This window comes from Clarias gariepinus, chromosome 9, assembly GCF_024256425.1.
Source record: "Clarias gariepinus isolate MV-2021 ecotype Netherlands chromosome 9, CGAR_prim_01v2, whole genome shotgun sequence".
Classification (NCBI taxonomy): Eukaryota; Metazoa; Chordata; class Actinopteri; order Siluriformes; family Clariidae; genus Clarias; species Clarias gariepinus.
The window spans coordinates 35,887,026-35,902,866 of NC_071108.1; the positions used below are offsets into that span (position 1 = coordinate 35,887,026).

The 15,841-nt window shown below is 41.6% G+C and overlaps 2 protein-coding genes across 3 annotated transcripts in view; one reads left to right on the forward strand and one right to left on the reverse strand.

Moving 5' to 3' along the window:
• pold2 (polymerase (DNA directed), delta 2, regulatory subunit) lies at positions 1-10,632 on the forward strand. Of its 2 annotated transcripts, none has more exons than XM_053504965.1 (11): positions 1-143; positions 1,668-1,890; positions 2,156-2,277; positions 3,503-3,626; positions 3,820-3,934; positions 4,042-4,240; positions 4,332-4,412; positions 4,510-4,667; positions 4,924-5,051; positions 5,190-5,291; positions 10,061-10,632. In XM_053504965.1, the coding sequence occupies exons 2-11, from the start codon at positions 1,677-1,679 to the stop codon at positions 10,219-10,221; spliced, it is 1,404 nt and encodes a 467-aa protein (XP_053360940.1). In that variant the 5' UTR covers positions 1-143; positions 1,668-1,676; the 3' UTR covers positions 10,222-10,632. The 2 variants fall into 2 exon arrangements, with proteins under 2 accessions (XP_053360940.1, XP_053360941.1); XM_053504966.1 differs by having other exon boundaries at positions 1,675-1,890.
• Positions 10,485-15,841, reverse strand: part of aebp1b (AE binding protein 1b) — a 23,428-nt gene continuing 18,071 nt past the window's right edge. Inside the window, exons 14-22 of the mRNA XM_053504963.1 lie at positions 15,519-15,663; positions 14,545-14,633; positions 14,332-14,455; positions 13,991-14,187; positions 13,509-13,688; positions 12,634-13,321; positions 12,369-12,508; positions 12,129-12,228; positions 10,485-11,943 (exon numbers count right to left, since the gene is read on the reverse strand). Coding sequence (XP_053360938.1) covers positions 11,360-11,943; positions 12,129-12,228; positions 12,369-12,508; positions 12,634-13,321; positions 13,509-13,688; positions 13,991-14,187; positions 14,332-14,455; positions 14,545-14,633; positions 15,519-15,663 — 2,247 coding nt within the window. The 3' untranslated portion in view covers positions 10,485-11,359. The remainder of the gene's footprint in view (positions 11,944-12,128; positions 12,229-12,368; positions 12,509-12,633; positions 13,322-13,508; positions 13,689-13,990; positions 14,188-14,331; positions 14,456-14,544; positions 14,634-15,518; positions 15,664-15,841) is intronic.

Sequence of the window (15,841 nt, forward strand, 5' to 3'; positions counted from 1 at the left end):
TTCGCGCGAGATCCTAAAGCAGTGTCCTGGTGTCTGTGTCCGGCTGCGTGTTTGATCTGTTACTCATCTGTTACTCTGTTTAATATAAATATACAATTTACATCAAAGGCATCGTTTCATTTCGGTTAGAAGTTCATCAGAAGGTAAGAGAATGTCCTGTATGTTAAGATAAACCTGAGCGAGGTGTGTGTGTGTGTGTGTGTGTGTGTGTGTTACTGTAATTACTGCCAGTAACTTTAACTTTGTGTCTCTGATTTATTATTAAACACATTATATTAATAATCTGTACAACCTGATAAATACTACATATAACTTCATCATCTTTAACTATAATAAATATAAATGCACATGTATAGATAGTTTAAGAAAAAATATATACATCAAATAATTATTCCTGGTAAAGTACATACTGGTGCAAAAGTATGTACACCCCTAAACCAAACCTAAATGAACAACAACAAAACAACCCATATCTACTGTATATGTTAGTGATGAGAGTCACCGTCCCGTCCCATACCATATTATCACAATGTTTATCAGGTTCATTATAACATTAGATTATTGACTTAAAACCCAAACGCAGCGTTTAAACTCTACAAACTAACTTTAAACACAAGAGTTTAACATTTAACTTTAAATTAAACACAAAGTTACACTGTTACTGAGCAGCGCGTCTCTCTGTGTAACATCATCCGGCGTAATTATTATTATTTCTTTCTTCTTTCGTAAGTATTATTATTTAGAAATAATTCACTCCTAACACACGGGATGGACATTGTTGATTGACGGTGAACACACCGGTGTGTGTGTGTGATTTCTGACACACACTTTTTGACTAATAAGGACTGGAGTAAGTGTGTGTGGAGTGGAGTGTGTGTCTAATTCACTCACAGTTTGGAGGAAAAAGTTAGATCGAAGGGTTTTAATGTGGGATTTAAAAATAAATAATAATTCTTTATTTCTGAAACATTTTTGATTTGCAGCAAAGCCCAAGATCCGCCTATGTTACATTTATATATAGATACAGATATATATATATACAGATATATATATATATATATATATATATATATATCTGCATGTACATACGGTTATATATATATACACACACACACACACCCCATACATCTCATGTATATACGTGCACTTTGGAGGCGTGTGAGTCAGCACCCTGTTGCTTTTTCTCTTTATAATCCTACAGGTGGCGCTCTCTGAACTATTCACACCTGTCCATCCCGTGTGGTCGGAGTGAATTATTCCTAAATAAGTTTGATTAGGAATAATAATGATTACGCCGGATGATGTAACACGGAGAGACGCGCTGCTCAGTAACAGTGTAGCTTCGTGTTTAATTTAATCTGAAGTTAAACGTTAAACTCTTGTATCTGAAGTCAGTTTGTAGAATTTAAACGCTGCGTTTGGGTTTTAAGTGCGAAAACTAATGTTCTAAGGAACACGATACATTTAATTACTCATCAAACTTTTTCTAGAGGTTTGTAACAAAATGTAACATCTGATCGAGACGTTTATAAAATCGTGATACTTATAGAATTGACTCGTCACCGATGTACGGTGATAATATCGTATCGTATCGGGAGGTGACACAAACACTGTAACAGTTAATTATTATTGTGTTTATTCTTTATTTATTCCCCCCCTCCCCCCAGGTCTCAGTCATGTTCTCAGACGTCGCGGTGCCGAAGCAGACGCTGCTGAGTCCCCCGAGCTCGGAGCGGCCGGTGTTCGAGCGCTCGGAGACGTCGTACTCGGCCTGCTCGGAGTGTTTCCATCTCGGAGAGCGCAGCTTCAGCCGTCAGTACGCTCACATCTACGCCACGCGCCTCATGCACATGCGCGAGATCCTGAGCGAGAGAGCGCGGCAGAAATGGGGTGAGGAGGAGAAACTGTATGTTATGTGTGTGTGTCGGGTGGGGGGGGGGGTTACAGATCCAGTTCTCCTTGGAAGAAACTAATCAGACCAAAATATTGATTTAGTTGAAAGATTTTATTCAGATAGAAGATTTAATAAAGAGTTTATGACCTGGTTTAATCTCTGTGTGTTTTATTCCTCTGACATCGCAGCCAAATGTTTGTTTATTTTGTTTTACGGATAGTTTTGTTTTATTGCTAACTGTAGAAAGTGTGTGTGTGTCAGGGTCGGTGGTGCCGATCAGGAAGCTGTGTGACCTGCAGACGGGTGAGAGGTGCGTGATCGTCGGCACGCTGTTCAAACACATGGAGCTGCAGCCGTCCATCCTGAAGGAGATCAGTGAGGAGGTGAACAATACACACAGACACACACACACACACACACACACGGTGAGTAAGCAACACGGTTAATAAATCGTGTAATGATAATTATATAATTTTCTGTGATGTTGAAAACCTCAAAGCAGTACCGATGATGAGCCTAGGAAACGGTAACCATGACAACCAGTCAATTACATCACCTTCGTCCTTATGTTTCCGCATCGAGAGACTCGTTTGTTCGTCACTCTGTCGTCCCCTGTGTTTGTTAAAAATAATTTTATGTAATTATAATTTATTTTCATTTTTTAATGTTTTTTTTTTTTTATTGGTCAAAATTGTACAGTTCCTCTGTCGTCCACCAGGTGGTGCCATTAACCATTCACACAGGAGTTGTTCAGAGCTCTAAGAAAAAACATTGATTATTTACTTCAATAATATTTTTTATTGATTTTCAAACAGAGACATAACATACAGAGTAAACGTGTAGTGTGTGTTTTAAGACACATGTTTATAATCTGGATTTATAAACCCCAAACACACGTCTATTAAAAGAAAGAAGAATGAAAAATAAAAAAAACTAATGTGTGAGCGTCAGTTCCGAGAGTTTTATATGAAGGTTAAAACCTTAAACGTGCTTTTAATCCGTCTCTGTACTCTTCTTCTTATTATTATTATTTAGTGATTAACATTAGGGTTAACAGTCCGGCTGGAGCGTTTATCTCATTTTGTTTCGATTTTCAAAATAAAAATGAAATTTAAATTATATTTGACTTTCAATAAAATATATCTGTTCTGACTGAAACAATCGATCCGGCCCTCACTGTAACCATACGGCACTCTTACAGTATAATATTGTGGTTATTCGCGTCTCACCACACTGACCCCACAATCGCTCGGAAGCTGTTGCAGTTCCTCCGTAATCCTACAGGTGGCGCACTAATAAACTAGTATCAAATTATTCGCTTTTTTCTATTTTCTACTGGTTCACCTTTACAGTACAGTACACGGGTTCACCTTTACAGTCCGTTGTGGGATGTTTTTAAGCGTAATGTATTAAGCCGAGTTTGAAATTGAAAGTTTTGGATCCACTTTTAGGGTTTAAACTATAAAAATAGGCATTTATGGGCATTTTTTTGTCCACGTCCAAAATTAGTGTGTTTTCACCATTAACGTGAGCTCCAGGGACGTTTTGTTGATTAATTAATTAATTGATTTATTGATTTTTTAAAAATAAAAATAAACTCTGTTTCAGCACAACCTGCTCCCGCAGCCTCCTCGGACCAAACACATCAGCCAATCAGACGAGCTGATCCTGGAGGACGAGCTGCAGAGGATCAAACTGGAGGGCAATATGGAAACCTGCAAGTTTGTTACTGGTAACCAGTCGGAGTGTCTCAGTCGACCCTGTAGAATGTTGTGTTATGATACCAGGCGTGTTCGAGTCAAAGCGGGACTCTTTATCGTGCAGAATAACAGAACAGAGTAAAAACTCCATTTATTTCTTTATAAAATCCTTAACGTGTGTGTGTGTGTGTGTGTGTGTGTGTGTGTGTGTGTGTCCTGCTAAAGGAAGTGTGATCGCTGTCCTGGGCGCAGAGAAAAACGACGGGAAATTCACAGTGGAGGATTTCTGCCTGGCTGATCTGCCTCCTCAGACTCCCAGAGAACCGTTAAACACTGACAGGTGTGTGTTTATTTATTGTTGTAATAATTACACACACACACACACAGAGTTATATTAAAGTCGTATTCACGTCACGCTGATCTCTCTCTCTCTCTCTCTCTCTACAGGTTCGTGCTCCTGGCCTCTGGTCTGGGTTTGGGTGGGAGCGGAGCAGAGAGCATGCTGGGATTGCAGCTGCTGGTCGACACGGTAACGGGTCACCTGGGCGATGAAGGGGAGCAGAGCGGCGCGGCGTCTGTCTCTCGCGTCCTGCTGGCTGGAAACCTGCTGAGTCGCAGCACGCAGGACAAAGACTCCAGCTCCAAGGTCCGGCTGCGGCAGGAACGCTTACACACGACATCACACCCAAACACAGGTTGTTTATTTATTGGTTTGTCTGTTTGTTTATTGAACCCAGGCGAAGTATCTGACCAAGAAGACGCAGGCGGGGAGCGTGGAGGCCATCAGACTGCTGGACGAGCTGCTGGTTCAACTGGTGGTGAGGGTCTCTCCTACACACACACACACACACACACACACACACACACAGCTCATACACAGTTTTTTTTATGTGTTCGTTTGTGTTTCTCACACAGGCCTCCGTAGCGGTGGACGTGATGCCGGGAGAGTTCGACCCCACTAACTACACCCTGCCCCAGCAGCCCCTGCACGGCTGCATGTTCCCCCTGTGTGGCTCGTACCGCACCCTGCAGCTCGTCACCAACCCCTACCAGGCCGCGCTGGACGGCGTACGGTGAGAGCGAGACACACACGCAGAGCGAGCAGGGATCAAAACCCGTACAGACATCTCTGTTCGAGCGGTCGCCATAGCAACCGACATCTCGTATTGATATCACACAAAACCAGACGTCTGGTCATGATGTCGTCTGGTCATGATGTCGTCTGGTGTGAATGTGAAGACGTATTAAAGAGCAGTGGGAAGGTGATCGATATGTTGTATATCTGATGTGTAATGATGTGTGTGTGTGTGTGTGTGTGTGTGTGGTTAGTTTCCTCGGGACGTCAGGACAGAACGTGAGCGACATCGTGAAGTACAGCAGCGTAGACGATCACCTGGAGATCCTGGAGAACACACTGCGACTCAGACACCTCGCTCCTACTGCACCCGACACACTCGGTATACAACACACACACACACACACACACACAGGAGGTTCAACCCTTTTGTGTTGTTCAGACTCACATTATGGAATTTTCTTTTGTGTGTTTTATTACTAGTTTAATGTTTAGTGTGTGTGTGTGTGTGTGTGCGCAGGTTGTTACCCGTTCTACCAGAAGGACCCGTTCATCCTTAATGAGTGTCCTCATGTGTACTTCAGTGGAAACGCGCCAAGCTACCAGTCGAAACGCATCACAGGTCAGGACAGGACCCTCACACACACACACACACACACACACACTAACTGTGATTAATAAAAGATGAGAAAGCTGTGATGAATACAAAGGCCACACCCTCTTAACTCACACCCATTGGTCACGCCTTCCTCTTCTACAGAGACTATTAGGCATATAGGCCATGCCTTTTTTCCCCGGGATTGAAAGGTACCACGCCTTCTTCTCTGAGACCGATAACGTCGACGCCACGCCTTATTATTAACTAATAAGCAGTTAAACACCACCTCCCTAACTGGGGACGCTAGGCATTGGACTACGGTTCAGAAGATCCCAGGTTCAAACCCCACAACCACCAAGTTGCCACTGTTGGGCCCTTGAGCGCGGCCCTTAACCCTCAACTGCTCAGATGTGTAATGAGATAAAAATGTAAGTCGCTCTGGATAAGGAGCCACACCTCCTTTATTATAACTAAACGACTGAGGCCACACCTCCTTTATTATAACTTAGTAACTTAGGCCACACCTCCTTTATTATAACTAAACGACTGAGGCCACACCTCCTTTATTATAACTAAATGACTGAGGCCACACCTCCTTTATTATAACTTAGTAACTTAGGCTACACCTCCTTTATTATAACTAAACGACTGAGGCCACACCTCCTTTATTATAACTAAACGACTGAGGCCAACCTCCTTTATTATAACTTAGTAACTTAGGCCACACCTCCTTTATTATAACTAAACGACTGAGGCCACACCTCCTTTATTATAACTAAACGACTGAGGCCACACCTCCTTTATTATAACTAAACGACTGAGGCCACACCTCCTTTATTATAACTAAACGACTGAGGCCACACCTCCTTTATTATAACTAAACGACTGAGGCCACACCTCCTTTATTATAACTAATTGACTGAGGCCACACCTCCTTTATTATAACTAATTGACTAAGGCCACACCTCCTTTATTATAACTAAACGACTGAGGCCACACCTCCTTTATTATAACTAAACGACTGAGGCCACACCTCCTTTATTATAACTAAACGACTGAGGCCACACCTCCTTTATTATAACTTAGTAACTTAGGCCACACCTCCTTTATTATAACTAAACGACTGAGGCCACACCTCCTTTATTATAACTAAATGACTGAGGCCACACCTCCTTTATTATAACTTAGTAACTTAGGCCACACCTCCTTTATTATAACTAAACGACTGAGGCCACACCTCCTTTATTATAACTAAATGACTGAGGCCACACCTCCTTTATTATAACTTAGTAACTTAGGCTACACCTCCTTTATTATAACTAAACGACTGAGGCCACACCTCCTTTATTATAACTAAACGACTGAGGCCAACCTCCTTTATTATAACTTAGTAACTTAGGCTACACCTCCTTTATTATAACTAAACGACTGAGGCCACACCTCCTTTATTATAACTAAACGACTGAGGCCAACCTCCTTTATTATAACTTAGTAACTTAGGCCACACCTCCTTTATTATAACTAAACGACTGAGGCCACACCTCCTTTATTATAACTAAACGACTGAGGCCACACCTCCTTTATTATAACTTAGTAACTTAGGCCACACCTCCTTTATTATAACTAAACGACTGAGGCCACACCTCCTTTATTATAACTAAACGACTGAGGCCACACCTCCTTTATTATAACTAATTGACTAAGGCCACACCTCCTTTATTATAACTTAGTAACTTAGGCCACACCTCCTTTATTATAACTAAACGACTGAGGCCACACCTCCTTTATTATAACTAATTGACTAAGGCCACACCTCCTTTATTATAACTTCGTAACTTAGGCCACACCTCCTTTATTATAACTAATTGACTGAGGCTACACCTCCTTTATTATAACTAAACGACTGAGGCCACACCTCCTTTATTATAACTAATTGACTAAGGCCACACCTCCTTTATTATAACTTCGTAACTTAGGCCACACCTCCTTTATTATAACTAATTGACTGAGGCTACACCTCCTTTATTATAACTAAACGACTGAGGCCACACCTCCTTTATTATAACTAAACGACTGAGGCCACACCTCCTTTATTATAACTAAACGACTGAGGCCACACCTCCTTTATTATAACTAAACGACTGAGGCCACACCTCCTTTATTATAACTAATTGACTGAGGCCACACCTCCTTTATTATAACTTCGTAACTTAGGCCACACCTCCTTTATTATAACTAATTGACTGAGGCTACACCTCCTTTATTATAACTAAACGACTGAGGCCACACCTCCTTTATTATAACTAAACGACTGAGGCCACACCTCCTTTATTATAACTAAACGACTGAGGCCACACCTCCTTTATTATAACTAAACGACTGAGGCCACACCTCCTTTATTATAACTAAACGACTGAGGCCACACCTCCTTTATTATAACTAAACGACTGAGGCCACACCTCCTTTATTATAACTAAACGACTGAGGCCACACCTCCTTTATTATAACTAAACGACTGAGGCCACACCTCCTTTATTATAACTAAACGACTGAGGCCACACCTCCTTTATTATAACTAATTGACTAAGGCCACACCTCCTTTATTATAACTTCGTAACTTAGGCCACACCTCCTTTATTATAACTAAACGACTGAGGCCACACCTCCTTTATTATAACTAAACGACTGAGGCCACACCTCCTTTATTATAACTTAGTAACTTAGGCCACACCTCCTTTATTATAACTAAACGACTGAGGCCACACCTCCTTTATTATAACTAAATGACTGAGGCCACACCTCCTTTATTATAACTAAACGACTGAGGCCACACCTCCTTTATTATAACTAAACGACTGAGGCCACACCTCCTTTATTATAACTAAACGACTGAGGCCACACCTCCTTTATTATAACTTAGTAACTTAGGCCACACCTCCTTTATTATAACTAAACGACTGAGGCCACACCTCCTTTATTATAACTAAATGACTGAGGCCACACCTCCTTTATTATAACTTAGTAACTTAGGCCACACCTCCTTTATTATAACTAAACGACTGAGGCCACACCTCCTTTATTATAACTAAATGACTGAGGCCACACCTCCTTTATTATAACTTAGTAACTTAGGCTACACCTCCTTTATTATAACTAAACGACTGAGGCCACACCTCCTTTATTATAACTAAACGACTGAGGCCAACCTCCTTTATTATAACTTAGTAACTTAGGCTACACCTCCTTTATTATAACTAAACGACTGAGGCCACACCTCCTTTATTATAACTAAACGACTGAGGCCAACCTCCTTTATTATAACTTCGTAACTTAGGCCACACCTCCTTTATTATAACTAAACGACTGAGGCCACACCTCCTTTATTATAACTAAACGACTGAGGCCACACCTCCTTTATTATAACTTAGTAACTTAGGCCACACCTCCTTTATTATAACTAAACGACTGAGGCCACACCTCCTTTATTATAACTAAACGACTGAGGCCACACCTCCTTTATTATAACTAAACGACTGAGGCCACACCTCCTTTATTATAACTTAGTAACTTAGGCCACACCTCCTTTATTATAACTAAACGACTGAGGCCACACCTCCTTTATTATAACTAAATGACTGAGGCCACACCTCCTTTATTATAACTTAGTAACTTAGGCCACACCTCCTTTATTATAACTAAACGACTGAGGCCACACCTCCTTTATTATAACTAAATGACTGAGGCCACACCTCCTTTATTATAACTTAGTAACTTAGGCTACACCTCCTTTATTATAACTAAACGACTGAGGCCACACCTCCTTTATTATAACTAAACGACTGAGGCCAACCTCCTTTATTATAACTTAGTAACTTAGGCCACACCTCCTTTATTATAACTAAACGACTGAGGCCACACCTCCTTTATTATAACTTAGTAACTTAGGCCACACCTCCTTTATTATAACTAATTGACTAAGGCCACACCTCCTTTATTATAACTTCGTAACTTAGGCCACACCTCCTTTATTATAACTTCGTAACTTAGGCCACACCTCCTTTATTATAACTAATTGACTGAGGCTACACCTCCTTTATTATAACTAAACGACTGAGGCCACACCTCCTTTATTATAACTAAACGACTGAGGCCACACCTCCTTTATTATAACTAAACGACTGAGGCCACACCTCCTTTATTATAACTAAACGACTGAGGCCACACCTCCTTTATTATAACTAAATGACTGAGGCCACACCTCCTTTATTATAACTAAACGACTGAGGCCACACCTCCTTTATTATAACTAAACGACTGAGGCCACACCTCCTTTATTATAACTAAACGACTGAGGCCACACCTTCTTTATTATAACTTAGTGACTTAGGCCACACCTCCTTTATTATAACTAAACGACTGAGGCCACACCTCCTTTATTATAACTAAACGACTGAGGCCACACCTCCTTTATTATAACTAATTGACTGAGGCCACACCTCCTTTATTATAACTAAATGACTGAGGCCACACCTCCTTTATTATAACTAAATGACTGAGGCCACACCTCCTTTATTATAACTAAGTGACTCCTTTACTTTAAATTAAAGGTAACAATGATGACGTATCCTAGACTTTGACTGATGTGAACATTGACCGCATCACTTTTACCAGGACTGAAATGCACAACGTCCACACCTCCTTTACCGTGACATGTAACACAGAGGCCATGCCTTTCTTATTTAAACTGGGATACCAACTTTTTTTTTCTTCTTTTCTCTCTCTCTCTCTTTCAGGTCCTGAAGGTCAGGAGGTGCTGCTGGTGACGATTCCAGAATTCAGCAGTACTCAGACGGCGTGCCTGGTAAACCTTCGCACGCTTGAGTGCGAACCAATCAGATTCTCCGCCTTTTCCGCTGATGATGATGAGGAGAACGAGATGAATGTCAGTCACTAAACAGCGTCAAATGTCAGACTTTGTGGTTGTGTTTTCTTAAACAAACCGTTGAGCAGGAGGAGAAGCCCTCTGTAATTACCAAGAAATGCTAAATATTCAAATAAAAAATGTGTAAGCGATGTGTTAATGAATTAATTAAATTAATTATAATTAATAAAAATTTTTATTGGCAAGTATGTCAGACAATAGGTTTGATAAAAATCATTCATGTTTTTGAGTATTTTGAAGCTGTGGGTTTGTAAACAAGTTCAAACTTTGGAAAATCCATAATCAAGCTTTTATTGGATGAAACAAGTCCATTCAACCTTAAGGTCTCTCTGAGAGAAACGTTTCCTGTAGACCATGTGCAGTGCTGACAGAGGTGCTTACTTGTGTGAAAGAAGTGTAAATAAAGTCACTTTTTTGTATAAATGTTCAGTTTTTGGCTCTGTGGGAACCGTGCGGGTTGTCCAAGGACATGGGATGGGGTGGGAGGTGGGAGGTTCTGAGGTTTAAGCCCAGTGGAATTGTAAGAAAGATGTGACAGGGTGTAGAGGAATTGTTGTTATTGAAAAATGATCGCCACATCTGTAGCCTGTTACTGGCTTTGGGAAAAACAAAAGCTGTGGACTGCGGAGAACGCTTACAGCAACTAGTTTTATTTCGTCAGGATTAGTTATGTAATGCAAACTTGTTTTGGTTTAAAAAAACAGCATAGACGTGTTTGTTTTGATAGTAAGTGATGGCTATGTTTTGATCAGAAAGGGGTGGGGTTTAAGTTACATTTGGTCAAAAAGTTGCAAACTGAATATGATCCAAAGTATAGAACAGTTGATTAAATTAGTTTATGTGGAAAATACATTGTGTAAGTTAAAGCTGTATTTTCAGATCTATGGAAAAACTGGAAAGGAGATCATATCACTTTTGTTACTAACTGGCTAATCAATTTACACCATCAAGTCTCACTGATCCATAGATGCCTGTTTTAAACAGCGTTAGTTCCTTGTAACTGATGAAATAAGGCAAGTTCTTGGTAGAGCACTTGAACAAAATTCCCTTCTGGGAGTACTTCCTTCAGAACCCATCTGATTGTTAAGAACTTTCCACGAGCGCTGATGAAAAAGAGAAAGTAGCACAAACCCTTTGCTGACCCTTAGTCTTAGTAATCATTAATCTTGAAGTCATAGTTGTAGTTAAAGGAGTCTGTGACCTCAAGCTCTGGTTGGGCGGTGTTTTCCTCCTCTGGGAACCACGAGTCATACCACGGCGTGAAGGTCTCTAATTCTGGAGAAAATGTTTGGGTTGTGGTGGTGCTGGGAGTAGTGGTGGGTTCTGTGGTCGTCGGCAGCAGTGTTGTTGGCATACTTGGTGTAGTTGACATCTTGGCCAGCAGTCTCTGCTGCCTCAACTGACGAATCTTCAAAAACCGTAGGCGTCGCATACGGGATCGTTCAGTGAATCCAGCATTACCACTAGGAATCTGGTTGCTGATCTTTCTGTCACCACGCAAGGTTTGACGTCTTCCTGTTCCTGGGTTGAGCAGTCGGATGGGTCTGTTGCCGTTAAGAGCCATGATCTCTTTGATGCGGTCCCAGTTAGATTTGTTGAGCTCGAAGTTGCACAGGGTGGCGCCTGGTTCGAAACCCACCACGCACTTCCGGCTCACGGAGGAATGACCGTAGGCCCGTGCTGTTACCTGATACTCGCCAGGATTCAGCATGCGCCAGTAATCACCAGCCTCACCTAAAAGAGGATATTTAGCAAATTCTTAGTCTAGCAGTAGTAGCATGAGGGGCTGGATAACAGGGGTCAGCTAACTTGATCTTATGATGCATAGACGACAAGAAAACCCTTGATTTACAATAAATTTACATGCCCATGGGTCACAAGGTGACCCCAAAACAAAACTACTGGTCTGCAGGTCTCACCTGTGGTGACATCATGATTGATTCCTTCCACAGCAATACTGGCATTTACAATGGGGTTCCCCTCCCTGTCCCGGACAACCCCCTTTATCCCCCGCTGAGCCTACAAACATCAAGATCAAGGTTCGTACGTTATAAAAGCAGGGCACCAGAGTGTGAAGTAAACTGTAGGTATTAATGTCTATTGAAAATCATGATCTTTTGCTGAGACGTGTTTTAAAGGAACAACCTTGACTCCCTCACCTGAGCCATGAATGTGAGCAGAGCCTCTCTGTTGTACTCCCACTCTCTCAGGAGCTCACTCTGATGGGGGTACTTATCACAGCCCAGGAAGACGGACAACTCAAAACAGTTAGTGTGCAGGTAGCTGAAATCATTCATACCTGAGAAAGAGACGGGAACAAAAAAGTAACATTGGTACTCTTGTTTTAGGGCAAAAGTTTTGGGGCAAATTGTTTGGTTCTGGTTGGGTCATGGCACCATTTATATCAGGAGATGTAATACTTACTCCCTGGAATGGACTTCCATTTGGCACGGTTGACAATTCCCATCCCACCTGTGGGGTCTTCGGCATGACACCCTCCCCGGAACGTATTTGTCATCGTCCGGTGAGTAGAAGCATAAGATATGGCCAACCACCGAAACAAGGAATGGTCCTCAGCCACCCTGATCTCATCTGGTTCTGCCTGTCCATACCCTTGTTCATAGCCTTCCTCCTGGTGCCCTTCCTGGTATCCTTCATGGTATCCTTCTTGGTATCCTTCGTGGTCCCCTTCAGAGTGACCCTCATGATAGTACCCCTGGTTCTCTTGATGGTGGTACTCTTGGTTCTCTTGATGATATCCATAATTTTCTTGGTGGTAACCATAGTTCTCTTGATGGTAACCTTGCCTTTCTTGGTGATAGCCATAGTTCTCTTGATGGTAACCTTGCCCCTCTTGGTGGTCACCGTAGCTCTCTTGATGGTACCCGATGTGGAGGTATGGATTTGGTTCTGGTTCTTCCTCTTCATCATACTGGCGCTTGCGACGGTATGCCCTTGGGTTCAACTTTTTCTCCAGCTCCTCAGACTCTTTGGTGAGGCGACGCATGTCAAAGGGGTAGGTGACCATTCGCTCTCCACCTTGCAAATTGGCTCCTAGAACAAACTGGTGGCTATCCATCCAGGAGATGAGGGCTCGTGTCTCCACTGCTAGCTAAACAATAAAATTAAATAACTGCACATGTTGCCACATCATTCATTACAGATATTACATGTCATGCCCTAGTCAGAAGAGTAAGCATCCATTATTTTGCTAAATGTTCATTCTAATAATACTCAAATATTATTAAAACGAACTAATAATGCTCAATGCTTTGTATTATTTGTAAAGTTTTGCTTACAGGTCCATTTTCAGCCAGATAGCCCTCAGCAATTGGAACGTGGTGATTGGGAGTCAGTTTGGGCACCATGCCCTTGTCCTCTGCATTCCAGTACACAGTATTGAGATCTGGAAAGTTCTGGAAGATGTCATGTCCATCCTCAGTCCAGTGTCCCAGAGTCCAGCTGCCCAGCTCTGAACCCTAAGACAAATAAAAAAGAAAATCCGTGCTGTACCTCTTTTTGTAAAAAAAAAAAAAAAAATCAACGATGGTTTTATCGGGCCAGGCAGACATGGTATTAATTGAGCTAATAAAATTATGCTAACAATTTAAATGTTAACTTGCTAGCTTCCACTTAGGTTCTGTATTAATTTTAGATCATGGTGAATTGACTAGATCTAATAGAACTAGCAGAACCCGGGTAGGTTAAGAGACATGGTCAAAAAAACCTGCTTTACTATCTCTTTACTATTTACTTCAGTTTTGTATGTAACCACACAAACCTTCTCAAAAGCAATCACATGGCCGTCGGGGTTGACTGAGGGTACGAGGTGAATGCGTATTCCGTCCACCAGGGTGCGCACTCGCGGGTTTCCATCTTTGTACTCCTTACAGAGGTACTGCATTAGTAGCAACAGGAGTTCTCGGCCTAGAGCCTCGTTACCGTGGTAACCTGCTGTGTAGCGGAACTCAGGCTCACCTGTTGCGATGGGAACATGTACGCAAGGATGTAAATATTCCAAGATTTACTAACTGACTTTCATTTTACAAGTTATACAGTGAGAGTGAGATTTCAAAGAATTTTTTTTAAATATTCTAGTTTTTTTTATCTGGAATTCCTCACCGGTCTCATGGATCCCAGGATTATCAGTGATTTCCATGGCGTAGATATCTAGGCCTTTGTAACTCTTACCCAAGCTGTACAACCTGGTGATGTTGGGACACTCGTCTGAAATGGACTTCATCAACTGCAAATCAAAAACAAAATCCCAACTTACTCAATCGAATTAAACCTGGTTTAAGAGACTACACGCTCTCAGTGTCATAAACATCTCACCTTCTCCATGTCCAGGTAATTGTGGTAAGTGTAGTCCAGGTCATCTCTTGGCGTCACCTCGTTCTGCCTCTGGTGCTCATTGACAGAATCTGTCTCACATAAAGACATTTTTAATTAAAACAGTAACAAGGCATTCATAACAATGTGTGTTATTATTATAATACTTCATAAAATACTTCATGTTATCCGTATGTTCTTGTTTTTTATAATCATCACATTTCAGCTAGACATTTTCAACTAGGTTGTCCTCAGTTCTTTCGCCTGCCTAAGAGAAAATTCAAGAAGTAGTATGAGGGGTGTTCAAGTCAAACCGGGACTTGCGATGAAATTCACAGAAGACCTTAAATACAGTACAGTGATGAGACTTTTAGTCGCAGTAAACATTTACATTTTAGGCATTTGGCAGACACCCTTATCCAGAGTGACTTACACTTTTATCTTATTATACATTTGAGCAGTTGAGAGTTGAGAGCCTTGCTCAAGGGCCCAACAGGAACAACTTGGTTGTCATGGGGTGGCTCGGAGCCCACTGCAGTCGTTCATGAGAACATTCAGTGAGTAGAATGCCTGATCTTTGAAAACCGACAGATAACTTGTCACAAACCTGCGACGAGGAAGAGACGCATCTGTCTGTGTGAACTGTACACACAATCATTCACCAACACCACTTGCACATTACAGGAACTCGGCCAGGAGTTATTGCCACATCCCTGTACAGTCCTAACCTCGCTCCATGACTGTTTCACATGTTTGGGCCATTGAAGTGGGTCCTGGGAGGTTGGCATTTCAGACTTGAATCAGGCACTCTGATCAGTGTACTGAGAAACTTTGATTTTATCCAAGCACTAGGGAAACACTGGGATAACCAAAAATTCTGCGAAAGTCCTACTTTGTTTTGAACACCTCTCGTTGAAGGAAAAAATAATAAAAATATAAAATATATAAAATGTTCATGTGCAAGTGCATGTTGTTACCATGCAAAGGGCAGCCCAGGACCTCCAGCCTCATGCAGGCGGAGCCGTTCCAGCTCTGGGGATAGATGCGGATGTAACGCGCCACTACCGGGTCCAAGAACTGAGACATCACTGGGGTGTGTTTGTCAGAGTTCCCGAAGAACAGCTGAGAGAGAATGAAGCAGATGTTTAAGTGGAATGATAATACTTCATTCACTAAAACGAACCTTTTTTTCCAGATCCCGAAATATAAATGTGCAAAGTACAATTGAGTAATTCAGATACTTATGATGAACGATAAAGAATGAATTATAATACAGTCAAAATGCTTGGGATGCAATGTG